The sequence below is a fragment of the Leptonotus elevatus genome, chromosome 20, assembly GCF_054856555.1.
Source record: "Leptonotus elevatus isolate MCC_2025b chromosome 20, RoL_Lele_1.0, whole genome shotgun sequence".
NCBI lineage: Eukaryota > Metazoa > Chordata > Actinopteri > Syngnathiformes > Syngnathidae > Leptonotus > Leptonotus elevatus.
In genome coordinates this window covers 5,716,753-5,742,512 of record NC_141258.1, presented here as the reverse complement: position 1 = coordinate 5,742,512, position 25,760 = coordinate 5,716,753, and the positions used below count along the sequence as shown (strand labels likewise).

Below are 25,760 nucleotides of genomic sequence, written 5' to 3'. Positions count from 1 at the left end.
ATAAAGCACCCATCATTGCATTGCATGTATAATGTACAGATGCTTTAGACAACACCGGGCCAAGACAATAGAAAATTGACCACATGAAGTTTCAAGGTAAATACAATCTTTGCCACAAGAACGGGTATTTTTCCCAACTTCTGTTTTTTATTCGCTGTCATTCATAAAAATCCTAAAATACTGACCTTGTTTACATGAGTGTACTTTCTATTCTGTACTATATTCACCAATTGCATTAATATTTCTTTAAATAGAGGTCAGTGATGACGCAGCATCAAGAGCAACTGTGAGTTCAGTATCTTGCTCAAGGACGCGTCAACAAGTATACCAGGGAAGCAGGGATCGAACCCACAGCCGCTGGGTTGGGAGACGACCATCCTACCAGTTAGCCATGCCACCCCAATGCTGAGGTGTAAAGTAAGTAATACTTTAAATTATATATAAAACATGAACTACAATATGTTTCTAGAACATAGGAGGACACCATGCTGCTTATCTTCAGAACAGTGTTTGACTCATTGTCTGTTAATTAAAAAAAAAAAAAGGACATTAAACAAATGGAGCCAACATTTTGCAGTTAGCAATAGCTTAAACTACATTTTGGTATCAGTGCCACTAGCTTACTGGTAACATGGGCTCTCTCTAGTGGTACGAGAAATAATCACTAAATTAAATACAAATAAAATTGACAACATTTAAAACATGCAACATAATCAAACATTTTAGAATGAAGCTTGTTGCTATGGATAATTTTAAATACAATACAATACATTTATTCTTTTTGAACCATTTGATTTTAAACATTGGAGTAAATGTTAAATGAAGCAATTAAGTACCTTTTTGTCTTTATTTGTGCAGTGTTAATGTTCAAACTGTGCATAATGTCACAATATTAAATATACTTAATAAAAAAAAAAATACCCATGTCCGTGTAGCCTCAGATTACAAAATACCACTAAATCTAACCATAGCAATCATTCAACATTTAACTTTTCGATATTGTAAACTTCACGTGGTCAACATTAAACTGAAAACAAAAACAAAAAATACTTCTCACAACATTTAAAACGCATCGAATTCTGGAGAGAATCTGTTACATGGATTATTTTTCACAGGTAAAGTGAAGAACGTCATTGGTACATTGGTAGCCAACCTGGTCTGCGCTAATAAATGAGCCTCAGTGACTGGAGTTCAGTCTTATTTGTAAATGCCTGCTGATATGTATCCTTAGTTCTAATTTAAAGAAAGAAAGAAAAAACGCCATAAAAGTCAACTACAAAAAGTTTTCTCCCAAAAATAAGTCATAGTGTTTTCCGCACTGCAAGACAAAAACAACCACTAGTGCAGCCTCGAGCCCTTCAATGACGCTTTGCTTGACCCGAACAAAAATAAAAGCCCTTTATTTTCTTTTTTAACTCCTTCTTGCTCAAACACATTAGCCAAATGGTGACTCGGTAAAATATTGATGATGCATTTTTTAGGGCTGAACTTTTTTAAATAAATAAAAGCTGTTGCAGGAAGATTTTTGGAACCGCAAGTAGTGACAAAAGGGTACATGTGCATATAAAATATCTACCAGAGTTTTCTATTTTATGCTTCTTCTTTTTTGAAGGTGTGCAGCTGGTTCAACAGTTTAAAATTAAACTGAAAGGTTCGAAGGTTAATTTAGCTCAGGTTTAATTTAAGGAATTGCATTATTCTGTATGCGTTCCAATTATGATGTTGAATTTGAAACACTTGTCAAGTGTGAATCAATGAGGAGTCATATGCGAAACATGAAATAGATGAAGAATGAGGTTGTGAGTGTTTTTACATATACATACATAAATAATTACAGTATTGAATCGTAGTTTCCCAGTGTAAATTAGGACTCAAAGATGGTCCTTCAATGTTTTTATGTATGTATAACGGTATTGGTTAGTGACCAGAAAAGAAGACAACAAAAGTGCTCATCGTGTTACTCAGCCACTGCAGTCTGTCACAGTCAACCCATCACCATGGTTACGAGTGTATTTACTCAGAAACGTCAACACTTCGGTACTTTGGGCTTCTTTATCAGGGGAAATAGTCGCATGTGGCTCATTAACGACGTGACGGCTCAACCCACAGTCACACTGCACTTTACACTAAGGAGGGGAGTGCACGTACCTACCTACAGTCAGACTTTTAAGATACACTTGCACTGCAGTGGCGGCCTGGAGATGGGATGGAAGAATGAGCGTTAATCACGGAAGGTGAAGCTGATGGAGGAGGGAGCACACAGAGGAACAAAAGAGAGGGAAACACTGCAAATAATCTGACCAGACTCATATGCAAAAAAAAAAATTATAATAATCCAGTAGTTCTAAAAGAAATGATACAAATGTCCTAAAACAGCACAGCAGCACGTTCATTTACTTGACTGCATTTCTATTACAATGGCTACTCTGTGTATGACTTTTTTTCCCCAGGCATTTACAAGATTGCCTATTCTGCACCCAATAAAGTCCTATAATTTAGTATGTATGTATGTAAGTATGTGCTTGCTGTTTAAGTCTACTGCAGCGAGGGCCACAAGCTATATCATTCTTACACCAAATCAATTGCCTTTTAAAGATGGTGCAACTCCTGTTACCAATAATTAAAGCAATTGATTTAACCGTGCCCACAATCACAGTCATTGGGTATAATCCAGAGCAGGAAATGAGACCGGTTTATTTGGCACGCCTCACCTGCAATTCAATACTCTGCTGACAAAGCATGGTTCAGTTGTTGACGCTGCCCTAGAGGTCATATTGAAAGTTCATCATATAGGGTTACAGTAGCTGGATGACTTGCATTGAAAAGTACCTGATTTAAAAAAAAATACATTTTGTAGTACAGTAGGTGGACCAATACGTTAAAATGAAAGATTTGTCATAATAAATTGGTTGGATTGGTGAGATGTGCTTTGTAATTGTACTTGGGTTGAATTTTCAGGAATAGTATCTGTACATGACTTGAGCGTTTGTTTTTCAAATTACTTTTTACTTTTACTCCCTACATTGTAATATAGCTCTGCTTGTTCAAACTTTATTTACATTAACAGTAACATTTGTACTGAAGCACACAGAGATTGTGGACACAAAATCATAAAATAATCATATAATGTAGTAGAATAGCATATAAGCTACACTGCTACAGTATGTTGTTTACTTTTTACACGTGTCAATCAAAACTGAACATTACTGTCACAAAATTATTGTATTGGGTCACACACAGATTGAAGATTGAATCGACGCTACTTTTATTTAGCATATTGCTAATTATTGTTGAAATCAACTAAATCTGGCTCAGAAAAAGTAATATTTGCAGTTTGTCATGATGAGGTGATATGACAATGGAGACAAGTGTTATCACTTTAAAATATGTATCATTTACACTTTAAATAAAAAATACTGCATTTGGTTGGTGACTGTTAACATGAACCACTATTGAAACCATGATTTATAATTTACCGAGACTAGATACTACAGAGACCAATAACAACATGGGTCTTAAAGAAAACAACGTAAAAATCTATATATAGTATTGGCTGGCTAACTGGTAAAAATAGACTGTAATATAGAACATATCAAAGTGGAGTTATTTAATACCGTCATATACAGGATTACTGGGAGAGAGAAAAAATGGTGCTCAAGTGGTGCTAAAACTCAAATAAGGACACAAAAAGTGTCTGCACAAAACTCAAGAGTTCAACCAGACAGTAAATAACACCAAAAATAAATATAACTTAGACCTGTAAAAACCTACAAGAAACACATTTAAAAAAAAAAACTACAAATAAAACACCATACAACAACCACGGTAAAAAAAACACACACACACAAAAACAAAATTAAGTTACACACAACTTGTACACAAAATTTAAATAAACATTTTAAAAAAGCAAATAGAAGATAAAATGACATAGACTGCACAGAGAGAGAATTAACGAGATGGAGCTCCTTGTTGTAGAAGGTCTCCAGTAGCCCACTGTATAAAGTTAGCCATGCATATACTGTATTGCACAGGAAGCCAGATGGCACACAATCAAAATTGAAGGAACATGTAAAGCTTTCCAAAAGAACTTGGCAAAGACACCTGAAGCGTTTATCTAGGAAATAAATCATACCTGCAGCACATAAGAATAACTTGGAATCCCTCTTTAAAAACAGGAAGACTCCTCGTAGAATTTTTTCGATTGCATTTACAGTGAACCCTCGCATAGCCGTGGTTTGGCATTCACAAATTTAGAGTTGAATAAAAAAAAAAAAAAAAATTAAAGCTCACAAGAATGTTTGGAAAGTGTTTGTTTTTTTTATTAAGGAAAAATAGTACTGTATAATATTTTACTTGATAAAAACATAATAACGTCAATCGATGCTAATCATTAGCCTGTCCATTGTGTGTTAGCATTAAGCTAGCGGAGGACTTGTGTGGTTGTTAAAAATAATAGTCATTCTCAAGCAGGGTTCACTGTACTGTACTTTTGTTTTGTTTTTACTCAACGAAGACAAAAAATTGTTTTCAAATTTAGTGTTATCAAATCCTGATTTGCTTTAAAGAGGGATTTATTTGCGCTCATGTGTTAATTTTTTTATTTTTACAGAAGAATCATCCAAACGTGTAGCATTGTCTGCGACCTACTGCTTACCTTGTTGCCACTTTTTTTTTCTTTTTCTTTTTTTTCTACCTGCCTGCGTTTCTACTCTTGGACTGTATTGTGCAAAGTCTTTCAGTTACCAAGTGTAGCTTTAAGCTGTATTTCATCGCATTTCTTTCAAGCTGGCAGCACAGGAAGCAAAGAGTTATGAAGCTTTGGGCTACACTTGGCACTGAAAGCTCAGTCGCACGGTCTCGGGAATAGTATTTCCGAAGCATTAAGCGCCAGCGACACCGTGTTCGATCTTCTACATGATGATGATGATGATGATGACGGCAGGAACCTGATTGATGGAGGTCATAAAGCACAAAGCTGAGGTCTTACACTGAATGCATTTAGCTTGTCGTCAGCGTGGCGTCGTTTGCAGAAGTACTATCCCTTTTGACCTTAATGTCTCCCCCTTACCCCAGTGACCTTGGGCCTTGGAAAAATTATACTTTTGAACAACAGAATGCACTTGGAAAGACTAATCAATCGTACATTGTATGGACAAAGGTCCTTGGGCACACTTGATCAGTTAATTAAGGAATCAAGAGTTCTGGAATGTTGCAGAAAGTCTCAGGGGAAGGAAATGGAGTAAACAATGCCATATTTTCATTTTTTAATTCCCGTACAATCTTAAGATGTCCACTGTATATATATATATATATATATATTACCTTTACATTAGTGTTTGTCAAAATGAAAGCTCTTGGGGGGTCAAAACAAGAAAACTAGTAGTGACCTAATGCCAGGTGTCCCAATACTTTTGTCTCTATACTGTACGTTCTATGTAAACGTTTGTTCTAAATAAATACATTTTTGGACTAAATTTTGCAACTATGCACACAAATAACTTGTTTGTTTTTAAGGCACAAATATTGCAAAGTTGCAGTGTGTTTTTCCTGAGGCTGAGGCCCGTGGGGGGAGGGGAGTCACATCGCGAAACACATTGTCGGGGGAAAAATAGGCTTAAGAACCAAAAGTAAGCCACACACGACAACACGAACACAACACTCAGACGGCATTGAGACAGTGTGTGTGTGTGTGTGTGTGTGTGTGTGTGTGTGTGTGTGTGTGTGTGTGTGTGTGTGTGTGTGTGTGTGTGTGTGTGTGTGTGTGTGTGTGTGTGTGTGTGTGTGTGTGTGTGTGTGTGTGTGTGTGTGTGTAACGTGTAGGAAGCCCACATACACACGCGTGATATGACACAACCTGAAGGGAGAGACAACAACAACAACAACAGAGGCACGTCAGACGACAACAATGTGAACCGCTATTTCCCATTTCTTCAAGAGTATGTTTTCCTTTTTCTTTTTTCTTTCCAGACACAGGACAACTTGGGGGGTTTGTGCTATTGCTCTAATGAGTGCAGGGGCGTAACTATCGTTTCAGAAGGGGAGGAGGGGGGGCACAAACAAACTTTTAGGAGCTAATTTTTCATCATTTAATATTTAACTGACCCTCTCTCCATACTGGCCAAAGAACCATAACTGTCAAACTGTGGCTGAGTTAAGTGTTAGCATTAAGCTAGCAGGCTTTTTTAAGTTAAAGTTAATGTGGTTTGGCTAAATAAATCCGACTGGGAGCCACCATTTAATGCTCGGAATTTTAATATTTTACTTGAAACTCAAGGCAACAAAAATAAGCCAAGTAAAGTTACTTGTATGTCAAGATGGTACCATGGTATAACGTTCTTGCGTGCAAGCTTATTGACAAAAAATAAAAGAAAACAAAAAACAACATTTGCTTAACCCTCCATGAAAGCTAAGCATTCAGGACATCAAAATCCTTCCCTATGTTCTGTTTTGAATCACTGTATTCAGAAAGTTGGAGGGACATGCCCCCCGTCCCCTCTGCCAACTACGCCCATGCATTGCATAGACACACATGTGATACCAAAACTGTGCTCTGTTATGGAAAACAAACAAACAATGGATGTGTACTGTATCGGTGTAGTTCACAAGGAGAGCAAACCAGCCATGAGATTGGGCTGAGGTTAGGTTCGATATGGTGAACAATTCAAGGCAACTAATCGACCGGAGTGCGCCCTAACCTCAGCTCAAGAACCTGCACATTTAAGGACACGGGGGACGTCTCATGAGTGAATTCACGGACAAAACCAATGTGTGCACGTGTGATTGCAGGTGTGTGTTGTATGCAAGTGGTGCTGTGCTGCTGCTATAGTTGACATCACTGCAATAGCATGCTACATGATGGAGAGCCAGATGGGGTTGAATGGACACTTGAAGCCGAACCTGTAGCTTAGGGCTCTTTGACTTTTGTATTGATTGATCGATTTGTTTGATTTTGTATTGTTACCTCTGGTCTATGGTTTGATCCAGGAGGAGGTGGAGTTTGCATTGAGGTCCTGCTGTAACAGAGACCCTTCCATCTTATACCAATCCTCAGTCAGAGGGGAGTCTGGGCTGGGTGCCAGGGCTGCTGCCTCTAGTTTGTTGTCAACAAGGGGGGTGTTGAAAAGTTTGGAGGGAGTGCGAGGGAGTGTTCGGGTGCAGGTTGGCGGCAGCGGTGGTTTGATTGCGATGAGTGGCGGGTGGATGGATGGGTGAAGGTGTTAGGTTGTCATGAGCACAAAGATGATGGTCGAAATTAAAAGTGTGTGGGGGGGAGGGGAGGGGGGTTGATGTGGCACAAAGGAGAAAAGGGGATGGAATATGTGGGGCATGGATTTATCCCAGGGAAGGGAAGGGAAGGGAAGGAGGAAGGGCAATGAGGGGAAAGGATAAGGTAGGGTAAAATGACAAAATAAGGGGGGGGAGAGAGAGAGAGAGAGAGAGAGGGAGAGAAACAGAAGTGACGAGAAGTAAATTAATGCATGGTCAACTGTCTGAGTCCAGAAGACAGAGAAAGACTGTTTATGAGCATGGATGGATGCCACAGTACATACAACCAAACGCACGGACACTATGGACAGATGGAGCAAGTCAAACAAGAAGCAAAAACAACAAAATCAAGGACGCACAGAAACCTTCGCGATCAGACATGAATAATCAAACCAAGCGGTGACGACACACGGACAACATTGATGTAAAGAGGCGCTAACAAACAAGAGCAGAGCACAAGAGCTGAGTGTGCATGTGAGTCTGTGATCGGATCTTCCACTTAGTGTGCGCTTTCCTGTCTAAAGCATCCCTGCCAAATGTTGACTGAATGTACACACAACATGTTTGCGTCAGTGGTTTCCGGATGCCAGACGTACCTTTCCGCACATTGCCATCCGTGGCTCGGAATTCCCTGGTGTTTAGCAGGAAGCAGGCCCGGTCCTGCTGGTAGCGTTCCCGGGTGGGACCCCGCCCGATGGGGCTCCTCTCGTCAGGGCTGAGCACCTGGTCGATGGTCGGGCAGTCTTCGTTGGCCAGCGCGGCCGAGGCTGCGTCACCGTTCTGCTTGGAATCTGCACAGGGAAGGGAAGTGTGGGCACAAAATGGATATGCTACATTTTCCAGTACGACTGCATTTTTTACACCGTTAACGATACAATGCAGTCAAGATTATTACAGGCACACAAATGAAAGGCTCTCGCTCTACACACTAATGAAACGCTCTCATGTGCACAACTGAAATGCTCCCACGCAACTATTGCAACGCTCTCACACTCAACTGAGACACTCTCATACACCATTGAAATGCTCACACAAAAACTGAAACACATAAACACACTACAAACCATATCATATAAACAATAACACTCTCAGTACCACGACTGAAATGTTCTCACACACTACTGAAAAACTCTCACACACACACACACTAAGGAAACACTCTCACACAACTGAAAGGCTCTCGCTCTAATGCACATAACTGCAACACTCTCAAATACAACTGAAATCCTCCTACACACTACTGAAATAGGCGTACTCTCATTCACACTACTACATCTCTCACACACTACGTAAACACTTACACAGTACGGAATTTCACACTCACCAGCACTCACCACTCTTATTCACACTAGTGAAACACGTGTCATACGTCCCCGTGAGAGCGTTTCAGTATGTGTGAGGATTTCAGTTGTAAGTGATTGAGGTAATTATGAATGATGTTTAAATTTCAAGCAACAATATATGACAATATATGACAACGTAAGGATGTTTTAAAAATCCTGTGGAATCTTGTACAAGGAGAAACTGTCCTCACCTGGACCGCCAATTTCTACATTTATTTAGCTTATTTTGATTTGTTTGTTTGTTTGTTTGTCAGTTTGCAAATTCAACACATTTTGTGGCTAAAAACTGTATTAGTCTACAGAACAGTAGGGAGGACCTAGTAATTAGTCAAATGCAGTCAAATCCCGATATCCTGTCTAAATAGCTCCTGAATCAGGAAACAAGATTTTTGATGATGCACAGAAAAGCAAAGCAGACAAAATGTCATAAAACGGCTGACGAGGGCAATATTTTTCCGCTCTCTGATGACCAACGTGATGCATTAAAGGCGCACCGACATGTAAAAGGCAATCAAAGATCCAAATTGCCTCCCTTCCTGGTTTTATTGGTGAAACCACAGAGAAAAAATGCGAAGTCAGCGCAATTTGAAAGGCATTAAGCTGTCTTAATAGATAATTGACTTCACTCCCACCAACCATTACATAGCGTTTGTTTGTTCCTGGCTGGCAGATGGGTGCCTGAAGGCAAGCGTGGACCTACCCAGTTGATAATAAATTACACATGAGTTCTGATGGGCCTGGTGATTTCTCCAGGGTGGATCCAGAATCTACTATGCATCACTTCTTGATATTGGACCACCAACTCTGGTGACATTGTGACAAGAATGCACATTAAATCCTGTAGAATAATTTGGACTCTCTTTAGAGTGGGACCAAATAGACTCCGTTTTAGAGTAGGCTAATAATTACACTGGGAAGAGAGTAAAATAAAGAATTGGGGGGGGCGGGGTGGAAACTCACTCAAGGGTTGAGGAACGAACTCACAACCTTCAGCTTGGGAGGCTGCCACACTACCATCTGAGCTATGCTCCACCTGCTGTTTGCTTATCACCAAAAGACCAAAAACATAGTTTTAGCTCTTGGAGTTAGAAAGTTTACATCTGACACGAGTGATATACTAACACACAGCAGGAACTGCTTGGCTCAGGGGGTAGATTGGCTGTCTCCCAAGCTGAGGGTCGTGAGTTTGTTCCTCAACCCTTGAGTGAGTTATTTTTTTCCAATTCTTTATTTTACTCTCTTCCAAGTGTAAATATTACTCTAAAACTGAGTCTATTTGGTCCCACTCTAAATAGTCAAAATTACTCTACAGAATTTAAATGTTTGTGCTTAAGGGTCGATCTTAAAAACGGACAGATGAGCCACCTCTGTTCTAACCCCGTCATCCTGTTAATCTCGTCAGCTGTGCTTGAAAACCGCAAACCGGAAGAACTTTCCGAGAAGTTAATTCTTAAAGAAGAAAAAAAGAAACAGCTCACCTCTGTTGATCTCTATAATTTCTTCCTGGGCGAGAGGGCAGTCACCCCCGAGGCCTCCAGAGCCCATCACTCCACCTAGGACATTTCCCAAGAGCCTTTGCGGTGAAGCAGTAGCCATGGCCAGAGCGTCCGGCTTGCAGTAGTTGGGGGACCCCGGCTGAGGCGCCCTGGGAATGTGTTTGTTCTTCTTTTTGGGCAACTTTTGTTTGGCCATGGCCAGCGAGTAGTACATGCCGAAGTTGTTGACGATGACGGGAACGGGCATAGCGATGGTCAGCACGCCGGCCAAGGCACACAGCGCCCCCACCAGCATCCCCGACCACGTCACCGGGTACATATCTCCATAGCCAAGTGTGGTCATGGTCACCACGGCCCACCAGAAACCGATGGGGATGTTCTTGAAGTTGGTGTGGGCGTTCGCCGCCGGGTCGTCCGGGTGGGCGCCGATCCTCTCCGCGTAGTAAATCATTGTGGCAAAGATGAGGACGCCGAGTGCCAAGAAGATGATGAGCAGGAGAAATTCATTGGTGCTAGCGCGGAGGGTGTGGCCGAGGACTCGCAGACCCACAAAGTGGCGCGTCAGCTTGAAGATTCGGAGTATGCGGACGAATCGCACGACGCGGAGGAATCCCAGCACATCCTTGGCAGCTTTGGAGGAGAGCCCGCTCAAGCCCACCTCCAGATAGAAGGGCAGGATGGCAACAAAGTCGATGATGTTGAGGGTACTTTTGAAGAACTCGACCTTGTCGGGGCAGAAGATGACTCGCAGGAGGACCTCGATGGTGAACCAGATGACGCACACGCCCTCCACGTACGTCAGCCAGCTGTCCGTCACCACCTCGTAGACGATCTCCTCGCGCGTCTGGTTGCCCACCGTCACGTTCTCCGTCTTGTTGAGGATGGTGTTGAAGGCCTCATGCGTCTCCATGCAGAAAGTGGAGATGGAGATGAGGATGAAGAATAGGGAGCCAAACGCCACATACTGGGAGGGGACAAACAAGAGAAAGAGCAAGAGATTACTTGCAAGTCCCAACTAGAGAAAGAAAAACACGCAATCCATATTGAAATTTATGAAAATGACGATTAAAGCAGAAGTCAAGTCAAACATTTTCTTTGTAACGACACGTTGTGTGTCCCAACTAGCCTAAAAACGGTGTTTTGATCAAGACTGTGTTGGAATAAGAACCCGCAGAACAGGTTTGCAATGCGAGCCCGAAGGCACTTTGAACCCAATTTCAGTCAAAATAGTCTAAACCATAAATATACCACAAACTATTACGCTAAAACACTTTATAATACTAATATTATTTCAATCTCTTTTGCGACATTAGCCTTAAAAATAAATCACTTAATAATAATGCATTTCAGCAGAACAAAAACATACATGTGGTGAAGACTCTCCGAAATTATCACCTACAAGCAAGGCTAAATTTAGCCTCTCCCAAACATCATCTTCTTTTCCTTTCGGCTTTTCCCTAAAAAGTGTCAAAATGTGTCACTTAGACTTCATTCGTAAACATCCATTGCTACTTTCCTAATAAGCTGTGTTTCTTTCTTCTTATTGTTCATCTTGGATCCTCCATGATGAGGATGTCTCTTTGTCGTAGCAGGGTTGTTGTTGTTTTTTTTGTCCTTTAGTTAAAATCTATTATTGGGAAAAGTCAACCAAAAATGTGGTGTTTGGGTCTCGTCAGACCACAAACACTCCCCGTCATCCTCTACCTGCCGATTCGACGAACATGGTTACGTTTAGGTGAAATTTTCAGTGAATAACGCAGAAATTCCTGCATATCATGATACAATCATTAGGACCCCCCAAACCCCCCCCCCACCCGATTTGTCAGTTTATATTACACACTTTCTACCCTCAAGAAAGTGAGACATCTCAGTTCACTTGACATGTGCATAAAAGCACTAAACTTGTCCAGGAGATAAGCCAAATCTTTGGACTTCAATTTAATTAGATCGCAGGTGTTGCCTGTGTTATGGTCCAGGGGGAGTGTGTGAAATGGAATTAAAAGAGCAAAATAGAGGTAGAATCGCTCCTAAATCTTTCCATATGCTTAAAGATATTTTTCATGTAATTAATAAGTAAAAAGTTAAAAACACATTTAAAGTAGCACTTTTAATAAAGTCAACAAAAAAAAAGTATTTCATTAGCACAGTTGAACCCCTATAAAGATCTCTTCCCTCCTCGAGAGTTTATTTTCCAAGCATGGAGACTTCTCCCATTACTCATTGAAGGCAATTTTCTGTGTAAACTGCGAGTACACTTTCTATATGTACCGAAGCAATTGTCAATGAATCAATTCCATTGTGTGAGTAGTTACCGCGCAATCTTTCCCTGGTGCAGTCCGTTCCAGTGGGCCGCAGTGTGTATTTATAGATGCAGTATACTTTGTGCTTCATCAAATAAATAATAAAACACAGACATGGCCCAAAGAGCAAAAAGAGAAAGGTAATTCATACTTGAGTGGAGCCCATATATAAGGAGCCTGAGTGCCCTTAGTGTATTGTGCGTGCCACTGTGTATTTTTGACATATCCAGAACAAACTTTCTTAAAAGAGACATAAGCTATTTCATTTTGTTCATTGGAAATCTTATAGACTCGTTTATTTAACGAACGCATGAGCTAACGTTCGTCCAAAAAGAGGTGCCCCTGCAGGAGAGTCGGCCAATGTCCAGTAAACATGGCCTGCAGGTGCAGATGCAGGAGCCCATTAACGTGGCAGTTAAAGGCCGCATTCATGCACGCATTAGTTCAAGTACACCACAATACTCCACTTTTGTAACCCAAAGAATTCCACTTCCTTTTCCCTCTCCATCTCTTTCCTGTACCTCTTTTCTCCTCTGCTATGTCTGACCTACTTTCTCAGATTGCTGCAGTGCTCTCCCCCCTCTATCGCCCAAACACACACACACACACACACACACACACACACACACACAGCTTCTCAATCACCCTCCTCCTACCACTACCCCCATGCCGGTGTGTGTCTCGGGGAAGCAGGATAGCACCAGCGGGACCTGCTCATTACGCGTCCTCATTGGCTGGGAATTTCATACGTACAAATAAGGCCAAGCAGAAGGAAAAGAAGAAAGACCCTGAAGTGCTATACTGTTATTTCTTATGATGACGTGTATGATGTAAGATGTACAGCCAGGTGTCATCTTGGCACAAATAGCACATACGTCAGTCCTTTTTACGTTTGTAACTTTTAGTGTCAGTTCCTTAGTTTGGGGTGCCATATGCCCAAATATGGTCAATTTAATGAAATTCACTTCATTGGTCCCCACACACACACACACACAAATTGACATTATTGCTCTGTGCCAACATTGTTGTTGTTGTTTTTAAACATTATTTCATAAATTTTAAAGTGTTGAAAATAACTTTCTGTGAAAAATGGTAAAACTCGCCGTGCAGCATTATGTCACCTCAAGATTGAAAGTCTGGATTTTTTTCCCCTAGACAATAACAAGTGGAAAATGGTTAGGTTAGATACATTTGCGTAAGTCTGTTTTGTTAAAAATGGACGGACTGCTTAGTCAGTTCACAGTTTTAGTTATTGGATGACCTTTGAACAAAAGTTGAGGAAGATTATAATGATGCTCTTTGTTTGGTTGGGAGTTGGAGTGAGCGTATACTTTTTCAGCGTATTAAATTAGTGATTGAACATGTTGATGTGAATATGATCACAATAGAGTATAGTACCAACTTTAAAAGTGCTGTATTTGGAAAGTCAAGCAAGATGGTGTTTACTTATTTATTTCTTCTTAAGTGGTTATGTAGGAGATGCAAGGAATCCGCGTGACTTATACGTTTATTTTATTCTATTTCACAAAAATACATGTCACATTTTTCTAGATATTATACCTTTTGATGGCTGAACACTTTGCTCCAATATAAAGTAATCAGTAGTTGTTGCCAACAAAAGTGAGTACACCCCTACGTGAAAATGTCAAGCACTGTCTGTCACTAAACATCACAGGCAGACAACTAAGTGAAATTGGATAATTTACTCTCTTAGTTTGTTTGAGTACAAAATTACAACCAAAAGTGAATCAGTTGAACTGCAATGTGTGCATTAGCGCATCTGCAAAAGCTCTTGCTGCAACACACTCGGACCCCACCGCCACAAATGCTATTAATATACAGTAAAATAAAACAAAGCCTTTTCAAGTAACGCCCAAAATAACACAGCTTTCTGCTAATTACAGAGCATTACTTTTTGTACCAAATCCCAACTGAATTCTCAGGAGAGCGGCCTCAACGCGCGCACAAAGGAGAAAAGCGGTGGCCAAGCTACAGTAACACACAAAAGAGAACATAGTGGCAAGGCTACAGTAGCGTCTTCTATGTGGGCTACGCAGGTGGAAGCACAGGAGGGGGCGGACAGGTGGGAGGGAGACCAGACGACGCTCGCGTGGAGATGCATGAAGGAGAAAGTTGACGGGGACAAAAATGCAGTATAAAAATGTGAGCGCGGTGAGGAAATGGAGCCAAAAAAGCTTCACTTGGTGAAAGCAAAGGATGGCGATGTAAAAGGAAAGTCGGCCAGGGGAGGGCAAATAGTGGCTTCAAGTTATTTTCTCACAGAGCGGAGGCGGACAATTAAAATCACTGGATGCTGCATTATTGTTTATGTTTTGAAATGGATGTTGTTTGAAGATGTCGCAGAAAGTTAGGAAATGGACACTGCCGCCAACTTCAGGACTGAACTGTTCATGGGGCTTGTTTAGTTGGAATTGATGAGCAAAAGTGAACAAAAAAAGTCAATTTGGAAGAATGAAATGTTTTTGATCTCATTTTAACAAGGTAGCAAAGCATAATGCTGAGTCAGTAGTTTATTAAATTTATGTAAAGTGCTTGAATGAATTAGGAAAGAAAACCACAGCAAAATTAGTTTCACCGATTTTTCTATTTATAAATATAATGTGAACAGTTCATGAGTTTTGAATGAGCACTTGATGGTATTATGTAAGAAGTATTTTGTTGAGGTTGCATTTGCTTACTTTTATGATATACTTGCTCTGTGTGTACTTGAATCAAATTTTGGGTACGACATGCGTAAGGACTGCTGACGAGCTCTTTGGTGTCAAAGAGGTTTTTACAAAGGTTCGATATGCATCTCGATACACGGGGGTACGATGCAATTCAACGATGGTACATTAGGAAGTGGAACGATTTATTTTTTGTTTGATTCGATGCACTCACATCCGTAAAAAGAAAGAGTTTCAGATTCAAATTGTTTTTTGTTTCACTCCTAGTATTTTGTATTGGTATTATGCATAAAGCTTTAAAATATTATCCAAATCAAGTTTACTATAGTTAATGAAAACTAACAACATAGAACTAAAATTGAAAAGCCATTTTTGTTAGCGGAATGAAAAATGCTCTTGAAAAAAATGAAACTACACGCTATGCGTCTAAAACAAACTACAATTTTAGCAAAAATGCCCTCCATTTTCCTCCTTGTCAATGAATATCACAGATGAGCTTTTAGGGTTTGTTTTAAGTTGATTTATTTCCATATTGTTGATGTCCTAATAGAAGAAGGAAGATCAAACACATAAAACTAATACTAAAACTAATAAAAACTTTAAGTAGCACTAAAGAACTTTTCAACTTTAATAGAATATTTTCATAACTCTTCTGATGAAAAATCGACTTAAAACTAGTTGAATGGTACCTTTGCCATGGCCTGAGGAGGTCTGTATCATTTTTACTGGCACTAAACAACTTTGAGTATGGTTGATGGTGATGACACAAAAAACTACAAATGTGCTGACTGCTTTATGGCATACCTCACTTCCCCCTTTACCCATTCGTGACAAAGACGGAAGTCAATTGGAATGTCGTGAGCTATAAAATGACGCAATGCGCTTGTCCTCATGAGAAACGTGGTCTTCCTTCAGGCATAACGTTACCGACTTTGTCCATATGGTGGCGCCATAATCAATTTAAAACTGAAAGTTTCGTAGTGTTGCTTTAAGTAAGTAAAATGAGGCCTTTTTGCTAAATGACTTTAAAAAGTGAAAAAGAAATAAACACTTTAATAATAAAAAAAAATACAAAAACAATCAAATATATGATCGCTATTGCAAGAGAGCCTGCTTGGAATGTAATCCGCACAATAAACAAGGAACTTTTCTACACCATTAAACAGACAAAACTTTAGAAACACAGGCAGCTCAACAACCTCCAAACTCCTTGCCAACCAGCTAATAATCCAATTGAATACAATTAGACTAGGATGCGATTACAAAGTACAAAATGTAGCAGCCGGTGAGTAGACGACATCCACCCACGCGCACGCAGGTGTTTATGGCTGCGGGCTCACGTAGGTGACCGACACAAGTCAAAACTCAGGACGCCAGCCGGACAAACGACGGTCAAGCGGTCGCCCGACACACACACGCGCACTCACACGAGTGCCGCATTGAGGGGACGGCGGCAAAAGAAAGAGTTGGAGGACGACGATAAAAAGGAGGAGTTGCAATCTGTCATACTTATTTATCCCCACCCCCCCCACCCCCACCACCGCCACCCCCCTCGCTGCGAGCATCCCTGCATCATGAGTGTGTGCATGTGCTGCTGTGAATATACGATCCGGTGGTGCACTAGAATACAGGCGGGGTGAAGCCTATAATGTGCTCAATTCCCAACAGTAAAGCCCGACGCGTGTGACACCTGCAGCCAGAATGACCTTCAAGGCCCGATGGAGTCTCCGTCGCTCGCTAGACTCTCAAATTAGATTCGGAGAGATCATCAACATAAATTTAAAAGGTTGAGAGTCGCAGAGAGAAAAAGAGAGAGAGAGAGAAGTTGATGGAGCGTTGATTGTGTTTGGATGGTGAAAGTGAAAGAGCGGAGGAGAAGGGGGATGGAGAACGCAGACAATGGCGCGCTTCTCGCCGATGTCATGCGAGAGAGGACAACAAAAGGGGGGTAAGCGGCGTTGAGGGTGTACGCGATATAGCCACGTCGAGATGGTCGCCGCTGATTTGCGCGCCGCGCTCTTCCTTAACGGGACCCTTGTGGTGCTGTGTTTACTGCGGCACTATCCAGAAGAGCTTTATCATTACAGTATTACACACAGCACACACACACACACACCCCATCTTCATCCCCATCCCCTGCCTGGCTCTCGGTCGCTATGGCAACCGCTGCGTTAGCCTCTGCTTTCAGGCACCAAGGACAGGACTGAGCCAAATAGTGGTCTAATGCAGCTGCAATGCCGAACCGGTTTGCATGTGCAAGAGCCAAATTAAGAGCCGCTCCCAACATGTCAAATACGAGTGACCTTGACAGAAATGCACATTGAAGACAAAATGACAAAGGAAAAAATGAGGAACATTTGACAATACAGTTTTAACTTGCTACGACAATATCAATAAAAATACATATGGTATTAGGTTGCTAAAAATGGAACGGCTTTATAGATTGTCGGTCATTCAGGTCATGGTAGTCCAAAAAGGTTTAATCGTGGCAACTGGACTCTTGCAGGTTGAATTTGTTGTGTTTTTTTTGGGGGGGGCTGTCAAAGTTAAAGTGTTAACTTTAATTTACATTTTATGAAGTGTTAAAAGAAAAAATAACAAAATGATCTCAATTGTATTTACTTTCTGTGGTAGCTGAGCTTAGAGGAGAATCACTGGCGCAAAGAGACAAATACTGACTTTAACGTACTTTGAATTTTAAAAAAGTTGCTCGACGGCTAATTGGAAAACTCAAAGATAATGTAAACTCTGTAAAGATGACTCCGTTTTGATGATTTAGTTCAACAGTTATTTTACAGGGAAAGAATCGTGTTCAGGAATCAAAGAAAGCTGTTAGAACAGAAAATACATTTTTTTTTGATAATTTTACATTAATTCCACAATTTTACTAAAATAAATATCCATTACCAGCTTGATAGAAAATAGTAGTTGAAAAATGCGATTAATTATGGAAAATTTTGCGATTAATTAGTAAAAAAATAAAATGATATTAAATATTGTTTTCCCAAAAATTTCAAATATGACATAAGAAACTATGCTATTAGGCTAACATTCCTTTAAACTAAACTCACAACAAGTAATAAAATCTCAATAACAATTTATAATACCTTTAGATAAGGATTAAGCAATGAAATGTTGGGAGCAAGTGAAGTATTAACAAATACCAAGCATATTTTGCCTTGATTTAAAATATTTCATCTTGATTCGATTTGAGTTTTTGCCGTGTATGATGCTGCGCAGAGATCAAATGACAATGACGACACAGCGGTGTGAAAAATGAACATTTAAATGATGTGTAATGGAGAAAGCACCCCGACAGCTTGAGGTAGACCGGGACTTTCTGATTCCTCGATTATTTAGGGGCAAACGACGGCATCGCTCACTGAGTCGGACACTTTCAAAGTAGCCTCGCATCTTGCGGCGGAAGTGTAAAGTGGGTTACCAAAATAGCCTTCCCTCACATCATCATCATCATCATCATCATCATCGGCTTCTTTATCCAAGAATAACACATTTACAAGACTAATGTTGAAATCAAGATGAGACCACAAAATAATAGAGGACAGGGGACATTTTAAAAGGAAGACAGGCTCCTTGAGGACGTAGCGTGCCGAGTGGACGAGCAGTGAACTTGAGAAAAGTGCACTGAATTCATATTTCACCGCCATATTTTAAATTATGAATGACAGCTTTTGGCCATTTACGTATCCAAATTGAGTATGAACTGGTAAGGTTCATAAAATACAACCAGCCTAAATTAAACTATAGTACAATTGAGAGTTCCGGGAAGTTGAAAACCATTCTCAGGACATTCAATTCAAACATTAATTTAAAAAAAGTCGTCAGTCGTCTTATTGACTGGCAAAACCAGTCCGGGTTCTACTTCACCTCTCACCCAAGGAAATGTCTCCGTTTTCTTGAAGGGACTATTTGCCCAAGCAATAACTATCGCATTCAACTCAAATTAGATTGCTCTTAGATTGTAGGAATGACATTGCTGACAGATTGTGTTGGCACTGGTATTTCCCCTTTGGCTAATCTTCACAGTCAGCCAAGATCACTTTGCCTTACGCATACAGTTGGTTTTGGACTCAAAATCCCACAATGCAGCCAGATAATAAGTGAATAAAACTACAAATAGACAACAATATTGATATTTGATGTCGGTATAACACAGTGCTGAATGAGATTAAAAAACACGTGGCCACATGGATATCCCCCCCCCCTTTCATTAAAAAAAAAAAAAGAAAATAATTTAGCAGATTCGGTATCTATCAAAAGTTAGTACATCACTCACATTCTGTATTTGTATTTCTTTTCATGTGGCAACACCGAAGAAATGACAGCTACTCAACACACAACCATTGATGTCTCACCCATTGGCAACAAAAGTGAGTACACCCCATAGTGAAAATGCCTGAATTGTGACCAAAGTATCAATATTTTGTGTGGCCACCATTATTGTCGTAAATATCTGTATTCTATCTGTAAATGTGACAACAGTGAAGAAATGACCATTTGCTACATCGCTAATTTACTAATCGCTCATGATTCAATACATAGCCATTAATCTGCTTTTGGTTGGCGCACCAGTCCAGGGTGACTCTGCCTCTTCCCCAAAATCAGATGGGATAGGCTCCAGCACACCCACAGACTTTTAATGAGGATAAGCGTTAGAGAAAATGGCAACAAAAATGAGTACACTCCTATGTGAAACTGCCGAAAATGAACATTTTGTGCTGCCACCATGATTTTCCAGCACTGCCTCTTAGCAAATAGAATGCAGAGCTTCACAGGTTGCCATGGTAACGGTGGATGGGGAGTCTCATAAAGTAAAAAAATAATGCTTAACTTTATTCGTCACTCTCTCTCTCTCTCTATATCTAAATTTGATGAGAAAACAAAAATATGTTTTTGCTGCTACCTGCTACATTGAAATCCCAACAACGCAGACTTCAGTTTCAGAGATTCCCTGAATGACTCAACTCCTTGACACGCTACGGCTGAATCGGCGAGCTCTCTCCCCCACACACACACACACACACACACACACACACACACACACACACACACACACACACACACACACACACACACACACACACACACACACACACACACACACACACACACATACCAGTGTATAACGTCACACTCTTATCAGCGCTGCAGTATTCACAAGCCCCCTCGTCCACCCCCACCCCCACCATTGCATTTGCACTGCAGTCCTGTCAAACATTCGTGAGAACAAATAGTAACAGTGAGATGCATGTGTCCTTTCCCTCTCTCGTCTGCTTTGTATTCAGCACATATTACTGCAGCATATTATGTGCACTTGTCCTTGCGACGCAGCCCCCCTCTTTCTCAGCCAATCCCTCCTTTTCTTTTTTAGCTCCATCTCGCTCGCTCGCTCTGCACCCTTCATCGTGTCCGACACACAACAGGAGAGTTTGGTTATGACATCTTCACAATGCTTTTTTTTTTTTTTTTTTTTTTTGGTCCTGTCTTTGTAATCTGTCTGATAGCCCACCGAAAACACAAATGCAGAACGCATGAGTAGCACATTTGTTTTTCAAGTAGGGCTGTCACGAACAAATCTTTTCAGAATAGATTTTCCTATCGATTATTCCGTCGAATACTCATCAAAGTCATAGTTTGGCGCAATCGTAAGTCCACGTACCACTGTAATTGGTGTCAAGGAAGTAAGTACAGACATTTAGTTTGTAATGGGAGTGGTAAAAATCCATCAGGAAAACACTTAACACAAGAAAATCTACTCAAGTACAATGAAGTATTTATTTGTATTTCCAACTACTTCCTGTTGGTTTCTCAGCGATCCATATACATAGGTGCTGAGCAAGCACTTAATTATTTATTAATTATTCCCAAAAAGGTTGAGTTAAGACTGACTTTGCGACTGAAAACCTCAAGATTGGATGCAGGTCAAAATGGTGAGTCATTGCCGTCCGCTTGGACAGGAGGCACAATCAAGAGAAAGCAGATGGCCGCACAGGAACTGACACACTGATGTCCTCCGACGTACTAAGCAATAACACACCCAATCGGAGGCCTTCTGCTTGAATAACAATTTGTAACCATGTTGTGCTACTTGTCCTAGTACAAAATTGACAAATATTCAGCGTGTGTTTTTAAATTTCATGACAAAATAGGACAATTTATTATATCCTACATGCATTTTTTTTTTTATAAATCAAACGTGAGTATTTATTAATGGTAAAGTGTAAAAAAAAAAAAAAAAAAAAAGTTCACCACTAGATGTCGCTATATCTTAGAAAGCAGCTGAAGTGACTACAGTAACTCAGAGACCAAACTTACCAATTATTATTTGGCGTGAGCGAACGAGCATCTTGGCGAGCGAGCCAGAGTTAGCCATAACAACTAACAAGAGCGGCTTGTGGCAGTTAGCCCGAACCATAGGCTGGATCGAGTGGCTAAAAAAAAAAAGCAGCTAGCGGGGGAGAAGGTAGTAGAAGCTTGTGAGAACAAAGCAGAGAGCGACAAGCGGCATGGCGTGAGCCCGAATCACGGGACTCAGAAACAACCACCCAGTTGTGGAAGGTAAGTGGCGGTCGACCCGTTGAGTCCGACACTAGCTACAAGCTAAGTTGTCCTTACGGCATTCATAGGAGGAAGATGGTGGCGAAAAATGTTAGCCTCTTGTAAGGTGAGGCTATGTAACATAACTAAAAATTACTTGAGAACTGTTTCTCATATTTTGGTTCAGCAAAATCATCTTTTATTATGATGCAAGGCAGTAATTGATCATGTTTTCTAACTTATTGTTTTAGCTAGCTAAATAGCTGTTGCGCTAGTTAGCTATAACTGTATCTATCTATCACTTTCTTTGTAACTCCACGGTGAGAGAATAAGAATGATGAAGAGCCCGGTTATTGTTACTCAGGAGCAGGTTACCTGTTGAAATGTCAAGTTGACTTGTCGCGAATAATTAAGAGAAAAGGGGGGGGAAGGGCTCGAATAAAAGGATTATTTGGGGAGTTGGTTAAAAGACTTGAGTTGGTAAACGGGCGCGCACCTATACGTGCGTGAGGGCGCTCCTCAGGGGTTACACGGGGAGGCGTGTCGAATGCACTGATTTATCCGCGCGCCGTAAACACCCGGCCCTCAGTCGAATGCTTTATGGGCCGCTCCACTTACATAGTACGGGCCAATGTGTAAAGGTGAGTGTACTGAGAAGGATTGATGTCCACTCGGGTGTTTGAAATGGTCAAAAGTGATATGTATTTTGTAATGGAAGAGGATAAATGTGTGTTTGTAGCACTTCAAATCCTTTAGTTACACTATAAGCCTGCATATTCCGCCTGCATAATTCATTGAAGCCAACATGGACCCAAATTCAAGTTTGGTTGAGTAGCAGTCAATGCACCTGCTCTAAGTGGAAACGGATTTTTCACCAGAATCCTAGATTCAGGGTTCCTTACAGGGGGGCACATTTTTCCAAGGGATCCTGAAAATCTTTACCCCTATCAAACTACCATGTGTACTCCAAAAATGTCATAGTGATAAATAAAAAAAAAATGGGCTGTTTTCAAGTTTATGGACCCGTCTTCACATATAACTTTTTAAATAACAGCCAATTATTTTTACTGAGTCCAGTTTGTGATTGGCTGATTTAGAAAACTCCCACCACTGCAATCCACTGTAGCTCCTCCAGGTCCCAAGAACATGGTCCCAATTGACTGCAAGCAGAAGGCTGAGTCAGCACTTAACCAGCAAGGCTAAATTGATCTCGGTGCAGAGGAGGAGGAAAGTACATAAAGATGACACGAGCAGAATTTTGAGTGACAGGAAGGCCAGTTTTTGTCTGAAAATGACTGCGATACTTTGGCGTTTTTTTTAACAGCTCCTTGTCAGGAATAAAAAATGAAATTTGATGTTCATCCGCATGAAAACAAAAGTGCAAAATTCACTTTTTTGTTGTTGTTGATTCAGAGTCTGAGCTTGTCTTACACGCTTAAAACAAAAGAATCGTTTTTGCCAGCCGAGACAGAAATGTAGGCTTCCTTTTCTTCCTTCCCTTTCGCTATGTTCACAAGCGGCCCACAGGGGAGAGGAGCGCGTGTGGGAGTGGGGAGGCATGCGGTCTTCTCAGCCGGGGTTTTCCAACAGGTACAACTGGGAAGCGCGAATACAAGCAAAGTAACCAGTGTTTAATTCCGCAACGCTCGAGCGCACTTCCGCGTCATTGCGGGGGACACTTGAGAGAGAAAGCCATGTTTGCACTCGTAAGAAGAGGAAAGCTGCTTTTTAGCTTCAGGTGGGTTGTTTACCTGCAGTGCAACGGGGGCACGCACAGATCCACAAAGCAATAGAGATCACACAATGTTTACCCCATTCACGGAGAGAGTCAACATACTGTATATGAACTACAGTACAACAACAAAAAGGTTAAATATATGCTTAGGCATGAAAGTATACTTACAGTGAACTCTTCCTCAAACTTGTTAGAAAATATTATAAATGTACTTGAAGTTGGCTGAAAAATCTACATATTGTTGTGTCTGTGTGTTAGATGTGTCTTTAGGAGGCGGGGCCTAGTGGGATGGGGTGTGAACATTTTGAAGCCTCGCAGTGAACATTTTTTCCACATGGACTAGTGTTACTGCAGAAATAAGTTGCCGACCCAACACCCAAATTTGCTAACTTGAGCTAACAACAGACACACTCATTCGTTGACACACACGTCACTCACCAGGCAGGGCCCGGGCCTTTTAAAGCCACAGGCATTCAATGTCACAGATACTACAGTGTAGACTGTGAAGATGGTGGCCCGAAGTGGATAAAAATAATACCTGTGCCTATCAAATGTAAAGTTCTGTATGGTAGTAACCAGCAGATGTGATTCAGACACAACTAATTTTTGCTGGCAAAAGAGGCGGCGATTACAGCTCACTGTTCCTTAAGGGGCATTTTCAACACAACAATGGCATTAAAACAAGTTCAGAACTACTACAAAAGGAAACTGGCAGATGCTCACTGACAAAATCATCAAAATCATCCTCATAACTGAACTGACGACGTGCTTATTTTAAATGCAATGTTTCCGTACGGACAATATTTACAATGTAAATGTTTCATTTTTTTCTTTTACCTTTTGAAAATGGTACAAATTGCACAGTCCATCCCTCATCTGCATGAAAATATATTTTTTTAAAGTATTTGCCAGACACAGTTGGATGTATTTAAACTCTCTTCCCCTCAAGCTGTGTTGACAAAATCCTCTCCAAGGTGATCTTGCTTTTCCCCTTGTCTCGCTGTTCACCTGCCAATGCATCTTTTTTGGGGGGTTCGGTCCACCGCGGTGGTTTTCTATCAGGGGACAGCACGTCCGGGCGTAGGCGTTCTGAGTCAAATTCGTGTTTATGGCAGCAATATGCGCTCCAACATTATGCAGCACAACACAAATAGGGACACAAACTGTTGCAATGATCGCTATGACCTTCAGGGAGTGAGGTCGGTGGCTCAAATGCTGAGATTACGGTGGCCGCTCGATTATTATTTTGGTGGTCATGATGATGATGATGATGATCGCCCTAAATCCTGATTAGCAGCAATCAGAATAGCTGAAGGTGGCAAGGCTAACCGCTATTCTCATCCACTCTGTTTATTTACGTCTCTCTGACTTCCGTATTTTGTCGCTGCTCCATTGAACATTAAAGTCCGGCGACGGCAGCAGATGGGCAAGTCGAGAATCCTTTCTAAACTGGCCGAATGGAAGACGAGTTTCCAAAACTGTGATTAGCAATTTGTAGACTTCAAGCTTTCAACATAATTGCGGAGCAGTAATGTCAACGCGTCGACTAATCGGCTAATGGCTAGCCGGCTAGCTAACGACAACTCGTGGACTAATTGGCTAATGACTACCCTGCTAGCTAACATTAACTCGTAAACTAATCAGCTAATGTTCACTCGCCTGCTAGCTAATGTCAATTTGTGGACTAATTGGCTAATGACTACCCTGCTAGCTAACATCAACTCGTTGACTAATCAGCTAACGATTAACTTGCTAGCTAATATCAATTCGTAAACTAATCGGCTAATGACCAGCCTGCTAACTAACGTCAACACGTGGACTAGTCGTCTAATGATACCCTGCTAGCTAACATCAACTCGTCGTCTAATCGGCTAAAGATTAGCCTGCTAGCTAACATCAGCTTTTTCAGCATCAAAAGAGAACGTCCATGCCATGAATCTGAGCAACAGAAAAGTCAATAAATTAGCTTATCTTTATTGACCCTATGTCTGAATTTGTGACATCTATTTTGAAATGAAATCACCTGGTGAAACCCTTCGAAGCGTGTAGCATCATCTTTTTCGACTGACACTTCAGGCATTCAAACCAGAAGCCAAAAATCATAATTTTGTTTTGTGATATCATCTAGCTATTGCTACTCTAAAGTACGTTTAAGCCAACGGGCGGGTGGCGGCGTGGTACCGTCACTTGCCTGCGATGCAGGTTGGCGTGGGTTCGCTTCCCCGCTTGGGAGACCATGTTTGTATGTGTGAGTGCAAAAAACAAAATAACTCAAAAGCCAATGATGAACAAGTCATGTTGTCGTTCTAAACAGGAGTGTGAATAAGTAACATTAGCGTACAAGGAAACATACACTGAATACACAAAAATACAAC

At 40.9% G+C, this 25,760-nt stretch overlaps 2 protein-coding genes across 6 annotated transcripts in view; one reads left to right on the top strand and one right to left on the bottom strand.

Moving 5' to 3' along the window:
• pigp (phosphatidylinositol glycan anchor biosynthesis, class P) overlaps positions 1–25,760 on the top strand; it is a 58,618-nt gene that overhangs the window by 14,076 nt on the left and 18,782 nt on the right. Inside the window, exons 4-5 of the mRNA XM_086064589.1 lie at positions 255–417; positions 19,430–19,483. Of these exons, the coding sequence (XP_085920715.1) occupies positions 19,460–19,483 (24 nt within the window). The 5' untranslated portion in view covers positions 255–417; positions 19,430–19,459. The remainder of the gene's footprint in view (positions 1–254; positions 418–19,429; positions 19,484–25,760) is intronic.
• LOC147156613 (voltage-gated potassium channel KCNC1-like) overlaps positions 1–25,760 on the bottom strand; it is a 44,091-nt gene that overhangs the window by 8,715 nt on the left and 9,616 nt on the right. For 2 of the 5 annotated variants that reach the window (XM_086064585.1, XM_086064584.1), the window contains exons 3-5: positions 10,088–11,069; positions 7,863–8,057; positions 6,962–7,090 (exon numbers count right to left, since the gene is read on the bottom strand). In XM_086064585.1, the coding sequence (XP_085920711.1) occupies positions 6,969–7,090; positions 7,863–8,057; positions 10,088–11,069 (1,299 nt within the window). In that variant the 3' untranslated portion in view covers positions 6,962–6,968. Of the gene's footprint in view, positions 1–5,833; positions 5,855–6,961; positions 7,091–7,862; positions 8,058–10,087; positions 11,070–25,760 lie in introns of all 5 variants that reach the window. The other 3 variants (XM_086064583.1, XM_086064586.1, XM_086064582.1) reach the window with 2 other exon arrangements.